Genomic DNA, 24,073 nt, shown 5'->3' with positions numbered 1-24,073 from the left:
ATAGGTTTATAGTATAGCTTGAAGTCAGGCAATGTAATATTTCCAGATTTGTTCTTTTTGCTTAGCCTTACTTTGGCTATGTGGGCTCTTTTTTGGTTCCACATAAATTTTAGGATTGTTTTTACTAGTTCTGCGAAGAATGGCGGTGATATATTAATGGGAATTGCACTGAATTTGTAGATTGCTTTTGGTAGTACAGTCATTTTTACAATGTTAATTCTACCCATCCGTGAGCATGGAATATGTTTCCATTTGTTTGTGTCATCTATGATTTCTTTCAGCAGTGTTTTCTAGTTTTCCTTGTAGAGGGCTTTCCCCTTCTCAATTAGGTATATTCCCTAAGTTTTTTGGGTTTTATTTTGGGGGGATGCTACTATAAAAGGAATTGAGTTCTTGATTTGATTCTCAGCTTAGTCACTGTTGGGGTATAGCAGTGCTACTGATTTGTGTACATTAATTTTGTATCCTGAAACTTTACTGAATCCACTGATCAGTTCCAGGAGCTTTTTGGATGAGTCTTTTAAAGTTTTCTATGTATACAGTCATATCATCAGGAAACAGTGACAGTTTGACTTCTGCTTTACCAATTTGGATGCCTTTATTTATTTCTCTTCTCTGATTGCTCCAGCTACGAATTCCAGTACTATGTTGAACAGAAGTGGTCCGTGTTTGTTACATCTCGAGTTGAGCACACTCTTCTGGTCCGTGTTTGTTACATCCCAAGTTGAGCTTTCATTCACCCTCCACCACTGCTGTTTGCCGCCATCACAGACTGCCTGCTGACTTCCATCCCTCCGGACCGGAAGCTGTGCTTCTGATCCAGGGAGGAGCCCACTGCCACTACTGATCAGGCTAAAGGCTCTCCATTGTTCCTGCATGGCTAAGGCCTCAGGGTTCATCCTAACTGAGCTGAACACTAGTCCCTGGGTTCCACCGTTCTCTTTCGTGATCCACTGCTTCTAAGAGCCATAACACTCACGCATGGTCCAAGGTTCCATTCCTTGGAATCCGTGAGGCCAAGAACCCTAGGTCAGAAAACAAAAGGCTTGCTGTCATCTTAGGAGCGGCCCACCCCCATCTTGGGAGCTCTAAGAACAAAGATTGCTGCCCCGCCCCGCATAATACCTTGATATGGAACTCTCCCCTTTCCCCTAAGGATGGGCTTTCTGAGAGCCAAATTGCAGTATTATTTCTCTTCTGGGTCTAGCCACCCTGTGCATACTGGGCTCTGGACTGGTACTGGGGGAGTGTCTGCCAAGACTCCTGTGATGTGATCTATCTTCAGGTCCCTCAGCCATGAATACCAGCATCTGCTCAGGTGAGGGTAGCAGGGGAGTGAAGTGGACTCTGTGAGGGTCCTTGGTTGTAGTTTTGTTTAGTGACTGATTTTGTGTTGGTTGGCCTCCAGCCCAGAGGTGGCACTGACTACCCTAAGACCATCATGCTACAAGAAGCACAACCCACATGGAGATGACCTAGAGGATGAAACCTCATGTAGAAAGAGAGGCCAAGAAGCACAAAGACACCACATTCGTGAGGTGAGAAAGAAGCCATCTTAGAAGTAAATTTTCCAGCCCAACTGACGCCACCTTTGTTGGAAGAGAAAAACTACTAGGTGAGCTCTTTCTAAATGCTTGCCACAAAACTCATGAGCAAAATAAAATGGTTACTTTAAGCCACTAAAGTTTGAGGTAGATTGTTTCTCAGCAACACAAAATCAAAACAATTCCAAACTCACAGCATGAAAAAATCATGGGCAAAACCACTAAACATAAGGCACAAAAATATCTCTTATTCTAAGACAAAAGAAATTATATCTCTCTGACTTTGAGTAATGAAGAGACTCGTTTTAAGAAAGATATTAAAATCATACAACATAAAGAAAAAGACTAATAGATTCAATTACATTAAAATTAAGAACTTTTATGTTCATCAAGACACCATAAAGTGAAAAACACAAAAGATCTTTGTAATCCATATAACTGATATGGATTACATATCCAGTAATGTCCAGAATATACATATATAAAAAATATCCAGAATACTGGGAGAAAATTTTTGCAATCTACTCATCTGACAAAGGGCTAATATCTAGAACCTACAAAGAACTCAAACAAATTTACAAGAAAAAAACAAACAACCCCATCAAAAAGTGGGCAAAGGATATGAACAGACAGTTCTCAAAAGAAGACATTCATACAGCCAACAGACACATGAAAAAATGCTCATCATCACTGGCCATCAGAGAAATGCAAATCAAAACCACAATGAGATACCATCTCACACCAGTTAGAATGGCAATCATTAAAAAGTCAGGAAACAACAGGTGCTGGAGAGGATGTGGAGAAATAGGAACACTTTTACACTGTTGGTGGGACTGTAAACTAGTTCAACCATTATGGAAAACAGTATGGCGATTCCTCAAGGATCTAGAACTAGATGTACCATATGACCCAGCCATCCCATTACTGGGTATATACCCAAAGGACTATAAATCATGCTGCTATAAAGACACATGCACACGTATATTTATTGCGGCACTATTCACAATAGCAAAGACTTGGAATCAACCCAAATGTCCATCAGTGACAGATTGGATTAAGAAAATGTGGCACATATACACCATGGAATACTATGCAGCCATAAAAAAGGATGAGTTTGTGTCCTTTGTAGGGACATGGATGCAGCTGGAAACCATCATTCTTAGCAAACTATCACAAGAACAGAAAACCAAACACCGCATGTTCTCACTCATAGGTGGGAACTGAACAATGAGATCACTTGGACTCGGGAAGGGGAACATCACACACTGGGGCCTATCATGGGGAGGTGGGAGGGGGGAAGGATTGCATTGGGAGTTGTACCTGATGTAAATGACGAGTTGATGGGTGCAGCACACCAACGTGGCACAAGTATACATATGTAACAAACCTGCACGTTATGCACATGTACCCTACAACTTAAAGTATAATAATAATAAATAAATTTTTTTAAAAAAAATCCAGAATACATATATATATATAAAAATTTTTTTTTTTTTTTTTTTTTTTTTGAGATGGAGTCTCACTCTGTTGCCCAGGCTGGAGTGCAATGGTGCAATCTCATCTCACTGCAACCACCTCCCAGGGTCAAGCAATTGTCCTGCCTCAGCCTCCCAAGTAGCTTTTTAGTAGACATGGGGTTTCACGATGTTGGCCAGGCTGGTCTCAAACTCCTGACCCTCAGGTGATCCACCTGCCTCAGCCTCCCAAAGTGCTGGGATTACAGGCATAAGCCACCATGCCTGGCCCAGAATATATTTTTTTAAACCACAATGAATCTATAAGAAAAAACTTCTGGGGAAAAAGGCAAAACACATGAACCAAGCATTTCCAGATGTGGAATCAGGAATGGTGAATAAACATAAAAATATACTCAACCTCATCTGTAATCAAGGAAATTCAAAATAATAATATGAAACAGAATTTCACACACATCAAATTGGCAAAAGTTTAAGTCAATATCAAATATTTTCTGCTACTGAAATAAAAGTTAGCATATGTTCTTCTATGAAAGATGTCTTTCTCAATAACACTGAGAACATTTAAAAAGAGCAGAGCTCCCTCTAGTGGGCTACATTTCATTTTGTTTTAAAAACTGTAAATTTAATCCTAACATGATCATGGATTCCAGAATTATAAAGTCCCTTAGAAATCATCTAGAACAAACTACACATTTGTACACTGAAGAAATTAAGGCCAGAAAAGTTACTGGCTACAGCTAATTGTCCAACCAAACAATGCAGGTCTCCTAGTGCTACCACCACTGCCAAATATTGGCTGGAGAAAAGCAATTTTAAAATAATCCATACCAGAACTATCCTTTGGTGAATTTACTTGTAATAAAAAAAAAGTAGGATTTATTACCTAATAAATCAATAAAATTATTCTAAGGCATCTAAACCACAAAGAAACATAGTTATAAATCTTAATAAACTTGACTGATAAATGACAGATCTCTCAGTGATTTAAAGCCCTTTTCAGAGTTTATATACTGTGAAAGCATCAGTAGAAATCTGCAACATCAACAGCTTTGGCCAGCCTGCCTCCTTGCCTTACTAATTTACAGACTTTGTACCCAAAAACAAAAAGCAAACAACAATACAAAAAAAACACAGCCAGATATTGTTTAATATATGGGCTGGGCTTTCTGAGACTACTATTTCCCAGAAATCCGTGAGTTATGCAAAACCATAGCAATTTGTAGGGTTTTGCTGTGCTCTGTAAACCCATTCAACATATTTCTTGAGCCCATTAGTGGTATATATCACCTAAATGCTGAAAAACTGGTAACGATTACACTTCACAATACTTTCTGAAAGTGTGTCAGGAACATAAAGTGTTTGAGGAAAGGAGAATGGGAGATGAAGCTGGAAACCAAACTAAGGAAAGCTTGAAAATCCAAACTCAGAAATCTTCCCTTATTCCACATGAATAAAGATTCCATTGTAAGTAAAGGATCAAGTGAGCATTTTTAAGGAGAGAGGTGAGCTTACCTGAAAGACACTCCTACCTTAAATTAATGGTAGTTATTTAGAAAATACCATCTGCAACAGCAAAAAAAATCTATAAAATACCTATGACTTAAATATACACATATATATAATATATATAAATATACACATACAAGATTTACGAGAAAAACTACAACCACTTAAAATAGCACAACGCCACAATAAGTGGGGTGATTATTGCACCAAACCCCACAATAGGTGGGGTGATTACTGCACCAAAATAATCACCCCAAAAATAGGTGGGGTGATTATTGCACCAAAAAACATGAACTACTTAGATATAACAGGCCGGGCGCAGTGGCTCACGCCTGTAATCCCAGCACTTTGGAAGGCCAAGGCGAGCAGACCACGAGGTCAGGAGATCAAGACCATCCTGGCTAACATGGTGAAACCCCATCTCTACTAAAAATACAAAAAATTAGCTGGGCGTGGTGGTGGGTGCCTGTAGTCCCAGCTACTCAGGAGGCTAAGGAAGGAGAATGGCGTGAACCCGGGAGGCAGAGCTTGCAGTGAGCTGAGATCATGCCACTGCACTCCAGCCTGGGCGACAGAGCGAGACTCCATCTCAAAAAAACAAAAAATAAAAAAAAATTTAAAAAATGTTCAGGATCTATATACTCAAAGCTACAAAAAAGCTGCTGAGAGATTAAACACCTAAATATACGATTTCACTCAAAATCCCAGCAAGAATTTTTACAGGAATAAACAAGTTGATTCTAAAATGTATATGAAAAAGAAAACGAACTAGAATAATCCAAACAATTTTGAAAAAGAACAAAGTTGGAGAACTCACATTACCTGACTTCATTGGAGACAAGCTACACATATAGAATGGAATGGTATATAAATTAAGTCAGAGGACTCTATATGGCATTGTATCCCCCTGGGAAGAATACATGTACTGGGAACCAGAGAGTGGAAGCAGGAGTGGCCCTACTTACCATCCCTCCCTGTGCTTCCCATCTCCATAACCCTGGGCTCTGCAATTAGCAGTCTTGTCCCTCAAAGGGACATATTCTTGCCAGGGGACACAGTAAGGGTACTTTGGACTCCTTGTGGCCAGGGAGCAGCAGGTGAGAAGAGAAAAGGAATCACTATCTTGGCAGAGGTCATGGATCCTGATCAGCAGGCAGGAGACTTGCATTTACACAGCAGGGGCAGGGAGAAATACCTGTGGCACCCAGGAGATCTACATGGCACTTCCTGGTACTTCCTTGTCCCATTGTAACTGTGAATGGGTTTGTACAGAAACATTAGCTGAAAAAGTGCATGATTACCATGGGTCTAGATCTTCAGGAATTAAGTTTTGGGTCACACTACCAAGGTAAGGCACCCAAGACCTGCCAAGGTGATGGCTGACAGTAAGGGGATTGAGGATGAAGAGTCAGGGAGGGAGACAATGAGTACCAGCTGCAGCCATGAGACCAACTGCAACAACAGGGGCTGTAGTCTTTCTGGTAATTTCTATCTTCTAAGTTTCCACTCAGGAAGAAAGCACCAACAAGTGTGGGCAAGCAGATCTGTGAAGCACAAGAAACGGACTATGCTGGCCATAGGGGTGCACAGCTCACATCTCCCTCCAAGAAGCCAACAGCTCCCAGCTGCTCTACCTTTCACACTTCCCCAGGCTGCTTCCAGCCCACCAAGGAGCACAGCAAGGTAATGAGCCAAGATAATCCTTCCAGAAGACCTAAGACTCTTCTAACAGCATCCTTTGCTTGGGAACTCCCCATCGGCCTGGGAAACTTTTTCATAACTGCGGCATGGGGTCTTAGGCTCTTCCTACCCAATTCTTTCCCCTCTGCTTTCCCTGAGGTGAGGCCTTCATCACAGCCTAAAGGATCACTCCACCGCCTCCTGTTCCCTTCCCCATTTATCCTTTCCTGGTGCCCCACCCCAACCCCTGGCATTAAATCTCTTGCACATCTAGTTCCCTCTTGGCATCTGCTTCTCTTCTCAGAGGACCTGAATTAACAGAGTATCCTATTAATTTGTACTTATCTATGTGTAATGAATTCAGATCAGTGCAAACAATGTAAGTACCTGCCACATTATCAGACACCAATAGGTAACAGAGATACAAGAATAAACAACAGTCTTTGCCCTCAGGAAACTTGCTAAGAGTCTAACAACTATGTCCTGTGAGCCAAATTCCACCACTTGCGTTATTAGATGTAAAGTTTTACTGGTGGAACACAGCCACGCCCATTCATTGACACACTGTGTATGGCTGCTTTCTCCCTACAACTGCAGTTAGGCAATTCTGACAGAGGTTATATGACCTGCAAATATTCACTATCTGGCCCTTTTCAGAACAAGTTTGCTGACCTGGGTCTGGTGGATACAGAGATAAAAGAATACTTACTTGCTTGTTGTACAGGCTCCACCAGGGTAAAAAGTCTGTCTGTCATGTTCCCACTGTATCCCCAAAAACTGGCTTATTCAATTTGAGCACAAGTTGCAGTAGACTTGGGAAATACCTTGTATTAGTCCATTTTCACACTGGTATAAAGAACTACCTGAGACTGGGTAATTTATAAAGAAAAGAGGTTTAATTTAATCACAGTTCCACATGGCTGGGGAGGCCTCAGGAAACTTACAATCATGGCAGAAGGCAAAGGAGAAGCAAGCACCTTCTTCACAAGGTGGCAGGAGAGAAAGAAAGAGCGCAAAGGGGAAAGTGCCACACTTTTAAACCACCAGATCTCGTGATAACTCACTATCATGAGAACAGAAAGGGGGAAATCCTCCCCCATGATCCAATCACCTCCCACCAGGTCACTCCCCTGACATGTGGGGATTACAATTCAGCATGAGATTTGGGTGGAGACACAGAGGCAAACCATGTCATACCTACAGCTATTCTTGGTGACCAGTATATCCTAAAAACAGAAATGTTAGCAGTCTTACTTTGTAAATGAGGTCACAGAGATTGAGTGTGTCAGCATTTCGCTTAAGATCATATGAATGGTAGTAACTTAGAGCTGGGATTAGACCCCAGGCCTGCCTCATTCTAAACCTGTGTTTGTTATAGTCCTCCCATACTGAGCTCACATTATACTTAACTGCAGTTCACCTGATATGGGGAGGACTGAGCTACCTTAACTGGGGAACAGAGGCGGGGTGATTATTGTTCAACTCCTTCACAGTAAGAAAAGGAACTCACTGACTAACCTTTGAACTTCTTTGTCAATAAATACTGGGCATTATGCTGGGTGTTGAGGACACAGAGGTAAAAGGCAAATTCTTTCATAGCCTTATCTCCCACAACTGCCTGTGTAATAATACCTAACTTGTTTACTGGGTTCCCACCCCCTTGATCACCCTGACCAACCTCTCTCCCTTCCTTTCCTGACAAACACCTGTTGATGCACCAAGACCCAAGTGTCACCTCTACAGCAAACCATTCTCTGACTGATTCAAGTAGAGTTAATTCCTCAGCCCACCTATAACAATGAATTCACATCCATTACAGCATTTGAAATAGTAAATTCAAATTTATCTGTTTGTCTTTCTAATTAAACTATAGATAGGGGCATGCATCAAAAGTGTTTAGCACCATGCCTGGCATGCAACAGGAACTCCATGATGCCTGAGAAAGGAAAGGAGGGGGGACGGGGGGCACTGGAAGAAGCAGCATATGTGAGGATCTAATTAACAGAGACCCAAAAACACAAAACCGAGCTAAGAAGCCGGAAAAGAAGTGTTAATCAAGTGACTAGGGAAATGCTGACTGGGCACTAGCTGCATAAAATGCTTAAGCCGACTGTGCTTCCTCATGTTCACAGGAAACATTTGGTGGGCCTCTCTCATTCCTAGTTTGAGAGCTTGTCAACTCCACAAATTCAGGGAATAGTATACCCCAGCTTTCAACAACTTTTACAAATCTAGTCTTAACAACCAACATCTCAAGGCAAGTTCCCATTTTTCTCAGCAAGTTAAAGTTTAGAACTGATTAATGATATTTATTATTTTGTTTCTAGGTCAATAATATCTGAGAACTACTCTTGTTCAATCCCCAAATCCCCATTCTCTCTAAGAGTGTTCTCTTCTGTGTAAAGTGGGAGCTTTCAGTCAGCCGTGCTCCTTTCATATTTCTGGAGTCCTTTATTCCATTTCCTATTTAAACTCATTTATGCCTAGTGCTCCATTATTGGAACGCTAAGTATGTAGGAGTCATTACTATCCTACTGCTCAAGGTCACCACCAAAGTCTGATTGCAAAAATTCAAAAAATCACAACCTCAGGAATAAATAGGACAATGACACTAGTGGCTAATAACTAGGCATCATGAATTCTCAGCAAAAAAACCTGAGTAGGCCGGGTGTGGTGGCTCACGCCTGTAATCCCAACACTTTGGGAGGTTGAGGTGGGTGGATCATGAGGTCAGGAGATCGAGACCATCCTGGCTAACACGGTGAAACTCCATCTCTACTAAAAATAACAAAAAAAAAATAAAAAAAAATTAGCCGGGCATGGTGGTGGGCACCTGTAGTTCCAGCTACTCAGGAGGCTGAGGCAGGAGAATGGTGTGAACCCGGGAGGCAGAGCTTGCAGTGAGCAGAGATCATGCCACTGCATTTCAAGGCCAGTTGGTAAGACCAAGTGTTTAAAACAAATAAATACAAAGGGAAAGGATAAATCAGCAGGAACTATGACCCCAAATGAAGGATCAGGATAGAAGAATAAGCCATGGATTTGAAATTATCATGAGTTAATCACCAAAAAGCCTAAAAAAGAACATTATAAAACAAAAGTCTATCAATAACCAGGAATTATCTTTCATGACTCAGGGCAGTATATTTCAATATTCTATTTAACACACTTGTATGTACTGACTCTTTTTCAAAGACGGCAGTGATAACATAACCCCAGAATCAGTTTGACTTAACAGCTTAATACATAACTTTGAACCTTGGGTCCACATATAACTGGCCTACTACTTATACTTGGCAGACTCTGCTCCCGTGCCTCGGTGCCTACAAAGGATCCTGAACTCAAATCCATCCCCAATATCTCTGATTGCTACAGGTCAGTCTGATCTGTTGCTTTGCTTTCACATACATCTAATAATCTGTTGCAGTCACATACACATAATTGTCATTGTGCTATTTCCTAGGCCCAAAAAGTTGCCTCAGTCTTGCTCACTCTACAGTCATTGCTTGTTATATCCATCTGGGTTCTTAGTTGCAACTGTAAGGAACAGAAATAAATTCTGGCTGATTTAACCATAAAGGAATTTGGAGATATCAAATAGTACACAAAATCAATTGGAGAGCTGGAGAAACAGGATGAGGGTGGGGGATAAGATGAAAGAGGAAAAGGAGGCCACCCAGCACACACAGAAGGAAGCGAGTTCATGCTCCAGGAACAATCTGGTCCTAAAGCCACTGCCAGTAGCTCTGAATGCCTCTGTGTACTTCTGTCCTTGCTCCTGCAGTCTACCACTTCTGTCACTGGAAATTGTAAGTTGTCGCTTCCCGTTTGCATGCCTCATTCAAGATTCAAAGTCCTAAGGAGGAACATATAAATGACCAAGGAGAAGACATGCCTGAGCCCTCACTGCCAGCGGTAGGAAGCAGGAGTGTCTCACCCCTGTTAGCTTCCACTGTAGGGTACAGGGCCCTGCCTCCCACCAACACTCACACAAATGGGGATTCCCACAAAATAGAAAAGGAGTTTGGCAAGAAACAGAAATAGAAAAGAAATGCCTGGTAGCAACAAAGTTGTTCCCTATATATTTTTTTCATCATTATCCCACAACAACCTAGACATTCATTCTTGACCTTTGTGGGAGATGTGGGTGCAGACTCTGAGACAGTCACCCAGCTCCAGAGACTCCAAAATCCTTGAGACATTACCTAGGAACAAAGCCATCACAGACACCCACTAAACATTGCAGGTGTGTTCGAAGAACTGTTCATTGGCTTGAAAATGGTTACAGTTACATTCCAAGCCTCTATAAGCAGATGCTAAACATTAACAAAGATTCTAAATGTAAATAGCAATTTCAGATTAATGAACAATATGTTTAAACTTGTTTTAAAAAAATTAGACTTCAAACAAAGCTTATGGACTACATACAGAGCAGTTACAGGGTGTAGCCTGAAATTTGCCTACAAAACACAAGCCCTTCCTTCCTTTTCAGCCCCACAGCTAGCATTCTCATCCAGGCAACACTGCTTTCATCAGTTACCTTAAATACCTCACCAGCTTCTCTGCTTTACAATCCATTCTCTTCCTATTATTCAATTAACTCTGTTCTAGAACAAAGACTCCATCACTGCTCAAAACACTAACAGTAGCTGCCTTCTCTGTTTTTACTTTTTCTTTTCTTTTTTCTTTCTTCTTTTTTTTTTTTTTTTGGAGACAGAGTCTCGCTCTGTCACCCAGGCTGGAGTGCAGTGGCACAATCTCAGCTCACTGCAAGCTCTGCTTCCTGGGTTCACACCATTCTCCTGCCTCAGCCTCCCAAGTAGCTGGGACTACAGGCGCCCACCACCACATCCGGCTAAATTTTTTTTCGTATGTTTAGTAAAGATGGGGTTTCACTGTGTTAGCCAGGATGGTCTCGATCTCCTGACCTTGTGATCCGCCTGCATCAGTCACCCAAAGTGCTGAGATTACAGGCATGAGCCACAGCGCCTGACCATTTTTTTTTTTCCCCTTTAAGAGACGGGGTCTCACTATGTTGCCCAGGCTGGCCTTAAAAATCCTGCAGCACACTAACATGGCACATGTATACATATGTAACAAATCTGCACATTGTGCACATGTACCCTAGAACTTAAAGTATAATTAAAAAAAAAAAAAATCCTGGGCTTAAAGAATCATCTGGCTTCAGCCTCCTAAGTAGCTAAGACTACAGGCGCATGCCACTATGCCTGGTTTTAATAACTTTTCCTTTTGAAATAAAAGCCTACTCCACAGTCAGAAATGTAAGAAATTCCACCAAATGTATCCCTCATGATTTCCTGACCTAAGATTTCTGCTCCAACTGGGTCATCCTCCTCCCTTTTCTTCCAGGAAGCTTATTTGTGTGTTTCTAATTGACAGCCTTGATCGTGCCATCTTTGACACCTGAAATATCCTTTTCCTTCCCAGCCCTTCTTATTATCCAGATCCTGCCATGTTTACCAGACCCAGGCTGAAGTCCTGCTCCTCCTCTGCCTCCTTCCCTCCTTCTTCTCCTCCCTGTCCTCCTCCTGTTCCATGAGGTTCCAAACACTCCAGTCCACACCAATTGGATCACCGACACAATTCCTACAATGGCCAGGCAGATAACATAATCAGGATACAGTCTGGTATAATATTATAGGGAAATGGTGGGAATGTGGCCACTGGAGTGAGTTTGCCCCATCTAAAGACTTTACGGTTCATAATGTATTAAGACACTGTGCTAGAAGCTAATGATGCTAGGTGTCCATGAGAAAGAACTGAGTGGCTGGGGGAGGGATATATGAGGAAGGCTTTTCATTGCATATGCCCTTTTGCACTTTGTAAATTTTGAACCACATAAGTGCATTATCTTCACAAAATATACAAAATTTAAAAATAAAAAGAAGATAGAAAAAAACTTAATGACTAAACCACAATGCTGGTCAAACAAAACAGATATGTCAACTCAATGACTGCCAGTGTAACTGATTGCTTGTTATGGGTTATTTTAGGTAATTAATTAAATACTATCTTGATTCTGCTACATAGCAGAATCTTTTTCATAAACACACACTCTATCTCTCAAAAGAGATTACAAAGTCAGGCAGATAAAGAATCATGTTATGTTTCCTTTTTAGATCCTTCACTGCCACGGATTGGAAAACATGTGATAGGTACTCCATATCTGGAAACATAAAAGTTTAGAACTAAAAAGGACCTTAAAGATCAAGTCCTCCCTGTCATTTTTTTCTTTTTCATTTTTTCCTTTTTTTATGAGACAAGGTCTCTCTCTGTCACCCAGGCTGAAGTACAGTGGCATGATCATGGGTCACTGCACCCCTGAATTCCGGGACTCAAGCAATCTGCCCCACTCGGCCTCTGGAGTAGCTAGGACTATGGTGCACGCCACCACTTCACCTAGCTAAATTTTGAACTTTTTGTAAAGACAGGGTATCACTTTGTTGCCCTGTCAGTTTATATTTGAGAAAACTGATGCCCAGTAAGGCTAAGAACTTATCCAACTAATCACAGGACAACAACCCATGACGATGAAATGAGTAAAGACAAAGGAAAAATACAATCACACTCACCAGTTCTGTGCTTCCCTAGAAAAACAAAAGATGTCCACTAGAGGGAGGAAGTAGTCCATTAATTTAAAGGTGAGGTATCTAAAACGGGTTCAAAAGACCTATTGGACAGTGATGAAAGAATTTTTCCCAGGGCCACAGAAAATGACTTAAGGGCCACCTCCCTCAAACAACTTAAATTTGAGTTTCTTTCACTGGAGGTACAAATACAGGTTTTGCAAATCTCTAGCTTAAGAAAGTTATTAGCATATGGTAAAAAAAAAATTTTTTTTGGTGTATATTCCTATCAACACATGTATACATATGTGTATCTACCACCAAAATCAAGAAACAGAACTATTCCATTACTCCCCAAAACACTCCTTCCTGCTCTCCCTTTACATTTGCACCCTTCTCCCACCCAACAGTGCTACACTGTATGGGTGAACAATAGTTATCCATTCATCCATGGAAGAATGTTTAGGTTATTTCCAGTTATTGGCAATCTATAAATATTCACTTACAAGTTTTTCTGTAAACATTGTTTTTGTTTCTCTAGGGTAAATACCCAGAAGTAGGAGTGTTGAATCATATAGTCCATGTACTTATTAACTTTAGAAGAAACCAACTTTTCCAAAGTGACTAACAATCTAGGTGTCCACCAGCAATGTATAAGACTTCCATTTACTCTGCATCCTCACTAGCGCTAGATATCATTAGTATTTTTATTTTGAACATACTAATAGATACATAGTTGTATCTCCTTAGGGCTTTAATTTGCATCTCCCTAATGTATACTACATTAAACATCTTTTCAAATGCCCATCTGCTAACTGCATACTTTTGGTGATATATCTTTTCAAGCCTTTTGCTCATTTTTTAATTGAATTGTTTACTTACTGTTGAGTTGATGAGTTCTTTATATATTCTTGATACCACTCCACTGTCACATATGTGGTTTGCAAATATTTTCCCAATCTGTAGCTTGTCCTCTCATCCTCTCATCCAATGTCTTTCACAGGGCAAAAATTGTTCATTTTGATGAAATCCAATTTATCATATTTTTCCTTTATGTTTGGTGCTTTTAGTGTCATGTCTAAAAACTCTTTGCCTAATATCAAAACAAAGATTTTTCTCCTGTTTTTCTAAAAGTTCTATAGTTTTAAGATTAAATCTATGATCCACTTTGAACTAATTTTTGTATGAAGTATAAGGTTTATGTTGAGGTTCTTTTTTTGTTTTGGCATATACATGGATGGATGCCCAATTATTCCAACATAATTTGCTGAAAATACTAATCTTTTCCCATTAAATTGAATTTACATCTTTGTAAAAAATCTATTGGCATATTTATATGTATCTGTTTCTGGACTCTCTATTCTGTACCACTGATCTGTATATCTATCACTTCACCAATACCATAGTGTTAACTTCTGTGGCTTTATATACTAAGCCATAAAACTGGGTGGTATGATTCCTCTGCTTTTTATATTAAGAACTGTGAAAGTAACATTATTCAATAAATTGGCAATAGCTACATAACAAACTTTAGTTTCAAATTAAAATCAGTATTTTGGAAATAGGCCAGAAAAACAAGAAAGTATAAGAGAAAAAGAATAGAAAGAGAGAAAGAGGAAGAAAAAGAGAGGTTGAAACATGACAATGACACACATGGAGGTAAAAACAAAAAAGAAAAAAGAGAAAGAAAGAAAAAAAGGAATGAGACAGACAGGAGAATAAAAAGAAAATGGTCCCTACGTGTTTGATCTCAACCCCCACCATCTGAGCCAGTGAATGTCTACCTGCAAGCCATGAAAACCTTTCCAGTTCAGCCACCCACCAGAGCTAGCACCAGTGATGAGAGCAAGTCAGGAGCCATATATAGGCTCCATGCCAGAGAACCTTTTCCTGCTGAAGAGCTACAACAGGACATTTTTCTCATTAAATAATCCAAAACAATTATCATAATATACATTTGTATTTGTATAGAACCCACTAAATTAGGTTTAAATAATATTACATAATTGTTCACATATGCAGATGGGCAGAAGTAGTAAGAATGGAATTTCTTTTACTAGAACATTCTTGGTATTTTGTTTAGACATTTTAAAGAGGAAAGTGTCTGAGGATTAAATATGTACCGTATCTACCTCATAGAATTGTCGTAAAGATCAGAGGAGATCATAAAGATTAAATGATATCACAGAAGTAGAAATGTTTCATAAACCAAAATTTCTTATAAACAAATAAAGTAGTATAATTCAATCTCCTTATCCATTATAAGTTTAGGGTCATGAAGCTTTAAGACACAGACAACAGCATCTGGTTCAACCATGAGCACCATTTAGTGAAATCTAAAATTGTTTTCACCAGCAGCAAACCCAGAACTCTTTCTAGTAATTGCTATCGGTTAACAGGAAAGAAGTATAGTGCTGAGTACATCTCTGCAACATCTCATTACTATTATAGGCATTCAGATATTACAAACTTGCTTTCCTTTCTTATACACTAAAATTCACTCCTCCCTTCTATTTTCTATACTGAACATCTTGAGTCTTAAAAAAAATAACAAATTTAAATGCATTCACAGAACAAATATGACATGCCTTTTTTAAATCTAGAAATCATTTTTGACCATTCCAAAATAAGGGCTTTACTCATCATCTTTGTTATAAAATTCTCTAACATATATATGCAAATTCTCTCTCTTTAAAATATACAAAAAGAACCCTTATATTTCAGGTAGCGTTCTCTAACTCATAGACCAAGGAAACCACCAAGGAAACAGTGTATGAAGGGAACTCTCATACACTGTTGGGGGGAATATAAATTAGGATAACTACTATAGAAACCAGTATGGTTTTAGGCCTAACATTTAAGTCTTTAATCCATCTTGAATTGTTACCATTTGACCCAGCAATCCCATTACTGGGTATATACACAAAGGATTATAAATCATGCTACCATAAAGACATATGTTTATTGTGGCACTATTCACAATAGCAAAGACTTGGAACCAACCCAAATGTCCATCAATGATAGACTGGATTAAGAAAATGTGGCACATATACACTGTGGAATACTATGCAGCCATAAAAAAGGATGAGTTCATGTCCTTCGTAGGGACATGGATGAGTCTGGAAACCATCATTCTCAGCAAACTATCACAAGAACAGAAAACCAAACACGACATGTTCTCACTCATAGGTGGGAATTGAACAATGTGATCACTTGGACGCAGGGCAGGGAACATCACACACCAGGGCCTGTCGGGGCTAGGGGGCTGGGGGACTGGGGGAGGGATAGCATTAGGAGAAATACCTAATGTAAATGATGAGTTGATGGGTGCAGCAAACCAACATGGCACATGTATACCTATGTATCAAACCTGCACATTATACACATGTACCCTAGAACTTAAAGTATAAAAACAAACAAAAAAAAGGAACCAGTATGGAGGTTTCTCAAAAAAAACTAAAAACAAAATTACCATATTATCCAGTAATCTCACTACTGGGTATTTATCCAAAAGAAAGGAAATCAGTATACCAAAGAGATATCGGTACCCCTATGTTTATTTCAGCACTATTCACAATAGCCAAGATACGGAATCAACCTAAGTGTCCACTGATGGATCAACCTAAGTGCCCACTGATAAGGAAAATGTGATACATATACATTATACACAGTGGGATACTACTCAGCCATTAAAAAAAAAAAAAAAGAATGAAATCCTATCATTCATGACAACATGGATGAACCTGGATGACATGTTAAGTGAAATAAGTCAGGCACCAAAAGATAAATAATTCACGATCTCACTCATATATGGGAGCTAAAAAAAGAAGCTTATAGAAGTAGAGGATAATATTATGGTTATTAGATCTAGGAAGGGTAAGGGGAGAGGAGGACAGCAAGAAGTTGGTTAATGGATACAAAATTACTGTTATATAGGAGGAATAAATTCTAATGTTCAGTGGCACTATAAGTTGAATAACAATAATTTATTGTATATATTCAAAAAGCTAGAGGAGAGGCTTTTTTAATATTCCCAACAAAAAAAAATGATAAATGTTTGAGGTGATAAATATCCTAACTACCCTGATTTGATCACTACACATTGCATACTTAGATCAATGTATCAGTCAGTACTCCATAAACATATACCATTATTATATGGTAATAAAAATTAAATAAATTAAACTAAAATTTAAATAAATAAATTTAAAATTAATAAAATTTAATTTAAATAAATTAAAGAAATAAATTTTTAAAGGCTCCTTTCCACAAAGCTTGATATTTAGAAGGATGTTCCTGGATTTTGACATTTCATTGACTCTCCATCTATTTTCAGATCTAACCTGCCTCTTGCTCATACTCTCCTCCTCTGTTTTCATAACTTGGCAGTAGTACTCTTCACCCAAGGAAAGCAGTTGAGACACGGCAGGTAGGACAGCAAATGCTCTTTTCGTGGAGCACTGTAATAGAAGCCTGCATGTATGCAACAGCTGGCTGTACACTCATTAGCTCACTCTCAATTCAAGGCACGGGTACCTTAACAAATGACTTACATGTCTAAATGGATTTCATCCCAGATTAATCTAGGTAATTGGCAAAAGTCAGTGGTTAACTTATACAACTTCCACTCAGGAAAATGGAAAGCCATAATGAACTTTCAGGTAGTAAATGGTGAAAAAAAAAAAAAAAATACTGTTCCATATATGACTCACAAGTATAAAAAGTATAAAAAGAGAAACTGGAGGAAAAAAATAATTATTTAATGGATGAATTTAATCTGTCTTGTGTACTCTATTTTTTAAAAGGGGATACATGGCTAAGTCTTAATATTGAAGTGAAACATGTTCTGACAGTTAGTGCTCTGTAATCAGCTCCTATTTTACTCTGCTGGGACTCATAAAGCCTCCTGGGACTCGATGGGAGGTACCCAATTTAAGGTCACAATAGAATAGAATGGAAGTTACTCATCCAGAGAATCTTTCAGAAGTCTTCTAGCTAAATCTTGTTGGGGTACAAGCAATTAAAGTTTTCCAAGAGAAATAATCATTTAAGAATTCCCAATAAAGTGTGGCATGTAGAATCAGGGCTAAAATTTCCACTGCCTGATGCTATTAAGTACTAAGGTCTCAGAATAGGCCGAGATTACCCAATATCCTAATTAAAAGTGGAATCAGCAAAGCCAAAACTAACCACCAAGTGGAGTGATGACTAATTGCCCAGATGACAATACTGATATCTGCATGCAATAGACTGCTGATGAAACTCCCTGAGGAAGTTAGATCCTAATGCACAGCAATGTCTGTTCTTCGCCCTACGCACTCACGACAGACACTCTCACCCTTCTCTGCCTTTCTCAGCAGCTAGTCCAAGAGGGAGACAAAGAAATGGTTCAGGTATGAAAGAGCCAGATTTTCTCTGTGCAAAGCCATGTGTCCCAGTGGAATGCCCTCACTGAATATGATGCAATCACACTCCTTATTGTTCAGCTGGAGTAAAAAAAGCATATAAGGGTCCATATTCTCCATTCCTTCTTTTAATCCATGTAGAGAACTCAACAATTCCTTTATGGACCTGTGTGACTTCATTCCTCTTTAGTCCTCTCCCACACCTGAATCTTAGGTTGGTCCCCTCCACCTCCAGCAATAAAACTGCCAAGTATGCAGTGAGAAGGGAAGTGCAAGACAAGCAAACTTCATTTTCCCTTGGATTATCTAGTGGTAAGTGTCCACATGATAAAATAGCACTGAAACATGAGCAAAAATGTTTGCGGAAAAGCAGACTCACTTTGTCAGCTTAATCTGAGACATGAGGGAATTCTAGCATAATTGTTCACATGGGCCCTGAGCTGTGTACACACACTCTGCTACTAACCTCCTGAATATACCAATCCCCATTGCTCAGAAAAGCTGAACCCAGAGCTACTGTTCCACCATTTCAGATTCTCCAGAAGTACTGTTATGGCCACCATCTTCCCAGGTGAGCAAAAGGCATGAAAAGATTTCCTTACTGAAACATCACTGCAACAAAACACAGCTCTGGAGTGCTCTAAGCAGCCAAGAAAAATCGCAACTGGTTTTATTGTAGCAACACATTCAGTTATCCACTCAACAAATCACAACTAGACCCACTGTTCAGTGAACAAGGTAAATTCTTACACATCAGGAAGCTTCACCAGACTTGGACCAGATTCACTCATCTCCCCAATTCCTTACCTTCCAGGTTTACATGTTGCCATTACCTGTATAAGTGACGATTGTCTTCAAAATCTTCCTGACCCCATTTTCCCTTGATGTCTTCAATAACGTGATTCTTCAGGAATTTTTTTAGCAGCTGGACCGTTTGTTTGCGGGTCACTTCGGGGCCGAAGTTTTGACTGCACCTCAGCAGCTCATGCAGCCAATCCACAGCTTCGGCAGCTGTGAAACAATGCTCGTAGCTCTTGAAACGACAGCGATGTTTCCGTAACGGCATCTTAGCACGAAAAAGCTCCACGGTCTCATTCCACTAGGGGAAAGAAAGAGAATGGCATTTAGTAATCAACTGATTTTTTTTAAGATTACTACATCCCAAATAATTAAAGCAAAGAATGCAATTTTTCCACCTAAATTGCTTTAATAACAGGTAGAGCCTTGAAAATGTTTTATCTACAGGCTTCAAACTCTAATAAAGTTTGGGAGAATGGATGGTGGTAATGGCTGTACAGCATTGTGAATGTACTTAGTGCCATAGAACTATACACTTAAAAAAACAGTTAAAATAGTTTTATATTATGTATATTTTACCACAATTAAAACAAAAATAATTTTTTTTTTTTTTTTTTTTTTTTGAGATGGAGTCTAGCTTTGTCGCCCAGGCTGGAGTGCAGTGGTGTGATCTCAGCTCACTGCAACCTCCGCCTCCCAGATTCAAGCGATTCTCCTGCCTCAGCCTCCCAAGTAGCTGGGATTACAGGCGCCCAATACCACACCCAGCTAATTTTTGTATTTTTAGTAGAGATGGAGTTTCACCATGCTGGTCAGGGTGGTCTCAAACTCTTGACCTCAAGTGATCCGGCCGCCTCGGCTTCCCAAAGTGCTGGGATATACAGGAGTGAGCCACTGCACGCAGCCTCAAAAATAGAAATTATTGATAGAAAAAAAACTCTAAAGAAAATGCAAGTTTTCAAGGGTGGTTCATCATTTATTCATTCAAGAAATATTTATTGAGGAGGTTGCCATCAAATTGTCGTATTAATGGATTTTTACATAAACGAAGAACGTACAGTAAATAATGATTAAAACTAAGCCCACTATGCAAACTTTGCTTTTTGGAGCCCCCTGTTTAGTATGACTTTACCTTCATTCAGCAAATATTTCTAGATTGCTTATTATGTGAAAGGCATTGTGGGGGGAGGAAAAGAGATGAAAAAGATAATACAGTGCCTGATGTCAAACAGCTCAAAACCACAAAGAATAAACCTTTGAAAAGTGATGAGCCAGTTTTTACTTACGTGTAAAACAAAGCTCTTTGAAAGAATAGCTACTAGATACCTCAAATAATATATATTAGTTTAAAACTACTTCATGGTTCCTTGGAAAGGACCTAGAAGTTTAAGTGTGCATGACATCTTCAGATACCACACTGAAAAGTAGACCGAGTAAAGAGAGCTCAGGCACTCTGTCAAACACTGCTGGGTTGAGAGGCCTATTCTACAACTGACCAGCAGGGCAATCTTTGACTCACTGCTAGGTAAGCCTCCGTTACTACAGGTGTAACGCAGTACCCACATGATAGGGTTGTTACAAAGACCAGATGAGATAATATTGATGCAGCCTATCATGGTGTCTGTCACGAAAGAAGTGCTTAATAAACATTAGCCATTATAGCATCATTGCTGCTGTATTTATTAATATTATCAGGGTGGGTGTGGCTGTCAGAGCTGAGTGAGTACATTGGAAAGACCCCGGAATGGAGTCTCCATTGGCCATTAGTCCAGCATCTGCCAATAACTATGTGGCTTTGGTACAGTTAACACTTTTCTCTAGGAATTTGTCCTAAATAAAAACATGGCCCCAGAAGCTCAGAAAATTTCAGATTTTGGGAGTCAAAAATCATGGAAATTAAAATGAGAGGTCTGCTAACACACCACACACTGCTTGGATCCACTTCAGTTAAATCCAGGGAATATATATCCCATTGCTTCCACTTTATTCAGGAACCTTGCTTTGTCAAATCAAGTACATACTAACTCACTGTAATACACTGCTGGCAATGCTCACCACCCAATGATCCTAACCTTTAAGTTAAGAAACACTGGACCACCGCAGGATAACAGAAACAATCCTGCGGAATGGGCAAAACATGAGGTATGGAGTCAGACCTGAGTCCAAATCCCAGTTCTGCCATATACTGGTTTCACAGGGCCTGGCACATGGTTAAGAACTGAAAAAAATCCAGTTTCCTTCCACTACAAGATGCCACTAGGGGGCACGTGAACTGCCATGTCTCATAGCATCCTTGAAGACAAAAACCATATGTCTCTCTTAAATGTTACTTTCAAATAACTTCATGACAACTCAGCTTCTTTCTCCTTATAGCTGTGAAGTTACATCAGTGAGCAGGAGATCAGGAAGCAAATAAATGACTTTTTTGTTCCCATTAGACTACAATATGTCCCAAATTTGTCTCCCCACTGTGTCTTTGTATATATGAAATCCTCATAATAACCATTTTTCAGAAGGAATTAAGAAATGTACTCAAATCTACCCAGCTAATAAGTGGTAGAACCAATCTGTATTTTCAAATCTACAACTTGAATTTTAAAAAATCTATGTTCTAGGCTACCCTCTTTGGGTCCCCTCCCTTTGTATGGGAGCTCTGTTTTCACTCTATTAAATCTTGCAACTGTACTCTTCTGGTCCGTGTTTGTTACAGCTCAAGCTGAGCTTTCGCTCGCTGTCCACAGCTCGCCGTCCACCACTGCTGTTTGACAGCATCGCAGACCCGCTGCTGACTTCCATCCCTCCGGATCCGGCAGGGTGTCAGCTGTGCTCCTGAGCCAGCGAGGCGCCCACTGCTGCTCCTGATCCGGCTAGAGGTTTAGCCATTGTTCCTGCACAGCTAAGTGCCCGGGTTCATCGTAATGGAGCTGAACACTAGTCACTGGGTTCCGTGGTTCTCTTCCGTGACCCACGGCTTCTAATATATCTATCACACTCACTGCATGGCCCAAGATTCCATTCCTTGGAATCCGTGAGGCCAAGAACCCAAGGTCAGAGAACACAAGACTTGCCACCATCTTGGAAGCGACCCGCTGACATCTTGGAAATGGCCCACGACCATCTTGGGAGCTCTGGGAGCAAGGACCCCCAGGTAACATTTTGGCAACCACGAAGGGACCTCCAAAGTGGTAATATTGGACCACTTTCACTTGCTATTCTGTCCTATCCTTCCTTAGAATTGGAGGAAAATACTGGGCACCTGTCAGCCAGTTAAAAACGATTAGCATGGCCGCGGGACTTAAGACTCAGGTGTGAGGCTATCTGGGGAAGGGCTTTGGTCTGCCTGGTCCCCAGAAGGGTTGGGGACCTTGGTCTGCCTGGAGCCAGCTTCCACTTTCAGTTTTCTTGGGGAGGCTGAGGGCGGACTAGAGGCAGAAAGCTGTCGTCCCAAACCCCCGGCTAATGCCGGTTCAGATCATGGCGCAGCCAGAAGTCTCTACTCAACAGTCGCCCATGCATGCGCTGCTACCTTTCCTTATGACCATACCTCCTGGGTCCCGAACACGACTTTCTTCAAAGCGTAGCCCCAAAATTCTCCTTACCTCTGAATCTACTTCCTCCAATCCCTGCCTCCTAGGTACTAATGGTTTAGACTTTAGATTTAGATTTCCTCTAGCAAGTTGTATCTCCAAAGCGATCTGAGGAAGCTCTATGCTGAGTCCTTAGGCATCTAGGCTATAAACCCAGGGAGTCTTATCCCTGGTATCCCTCCCAATTTAGGCATACAGCTCTCCACATGAGCAGTTACGTGGGACCTGTTCCCCACCACCCTTGCCAGGACCCCAAGTTTGTAATGGCTAAGAGGAGGAGAGAGAGAGACATGGAAGAGAGAGAGAGACGGAGGGGAGAGAGAGACAGAGGAGAGAGAGAGAGACGGGGGGGAGAGAGAGAAAGCCAAAGGAAACAAAGAGAAAGAAATAGTTTTTTTAAAAAAAGTGTGCCCTATTGCTTTAAAAGCCAGGGTAAATTTAAAATCTATAATTGATAATTGAAGGTCTTCTCCGTGACCCTATAACACTCCAATACTACCTCACTGTCAGCGTAAACAAGGGCATAGCCTGAAAACTGAGACCACTGACAACCCATAGCTTCCTATCAAAAATCCTTAACCCAGTAACCTGCGAATGTATTCAATCTGTAGCGACAACTGCTTTGCTAAAAGTAGAAAAATAACTTTTAGAGGAAACCTCATTGTGAGCACACCTCACCAGTTCAGAATTATTCTAAGTCAAAAAAGCAAAAAGGTAGCTTACTAACTCAAAAATCTTAAAGCATGGGGCTATTCTGTTAGAAAAAGGTAATTTAACACCAACCACTGATAATTCACTTAACCCAGCTCCTAACAGGGGACTTAAATCTTAATTACCATATTAAGGTCCAAACAGACCTAGGAGGAACTCCCTTCAGGACAGGACAATAGATGGTTCCTCCCAGGTGATTGAGGAAAAAACCACAATGGGTATTCAGTAATTGATAGGAAGATTCTTCTTGAAGCAGAGTTAGAAAAATTGCCTAATAACTAACTGGTCTCCTCAAACTTACAAGCTGTTTGCACTCAGTCAAGTCTTAAAGTACTTACAGAATCAAAAAGGACTATCTCAATCCTGACTCAAAAGGTTACCTACACCCTCTCTGAAACAAATTTGCATAAGAACTGCTTTTATGGGTACACATCTTGATGGGGCAGCTGAGTTGTTATGAAATACTCAGGAATCCAGTCCAGTTCTAGGACTCACCCCTGAGCACAAAGGCCATGTTGGGCACACTGGTAAAGGACCAGTAGAATCCAACAGCCCGGCCCCCTTTCTTTGTGGTCAAGAAAGGTGGGAAAAGGGGTGCAGGACTGCTACATCAGTGAGCGTAACTAATCTGATAAGCAGAGGTCCATGGACGGTTACACACCCTGGAAAGGAATAAGCATTAGGATCATAGAGGACACTCTAGGACTAATGCTCATCGGAAAATGACTAGGGGTGCTGGCATCCCTATGTTCTTTTTTCAGATGGGGAACATTCCCC

At 40.3% G+C, this 24,073-nt stretch overlaps 1 protein-coding gene across 2 annotated transcripts in view; it reads right to left on the bottom strand.

The window, feature by feature from the left end:
- DEPDC1B (DEP domain containing 1B) overlaps positions 1–24,073 on the bottom strand; it is a 121,618-nt gene that overhangs the window by 84,926 nt on the left and 12,619 nt on the right. For both annotated transcript variants that reach the window (XM_007973400.3, XM_007973406.3), the window contains exon 2: positions 19,034–19,299. In XM_007973400.3, coding sequence (XP_007971591.3) covers positions 19,034–19,299 — 266 coding nt within the window. The remainder of the gene's footprint in view (positions 1–19,033; positions 19,300–24,073) is intronic.

This window comes from Chlorocebus sabaeus, chromosome 4 (assembly GCF_047675955.1).
Source record: "Chlorocebus sabaeus isolate Y175 chromosome 4, mChlSab1.0.hap1, whole genome shotgun sequence".
NCBI lineage: Eukaryota > Metazoa > Chordata > Mammalia > Primates > Cercopithecidae > Chlorocebus > Chlorocebus sabaeus.
The sequence above is the reverse complement of the archived record's forward strand: the minus strand, read 5'-3'. Positions and strand labels throughout refer to the sequence as shown.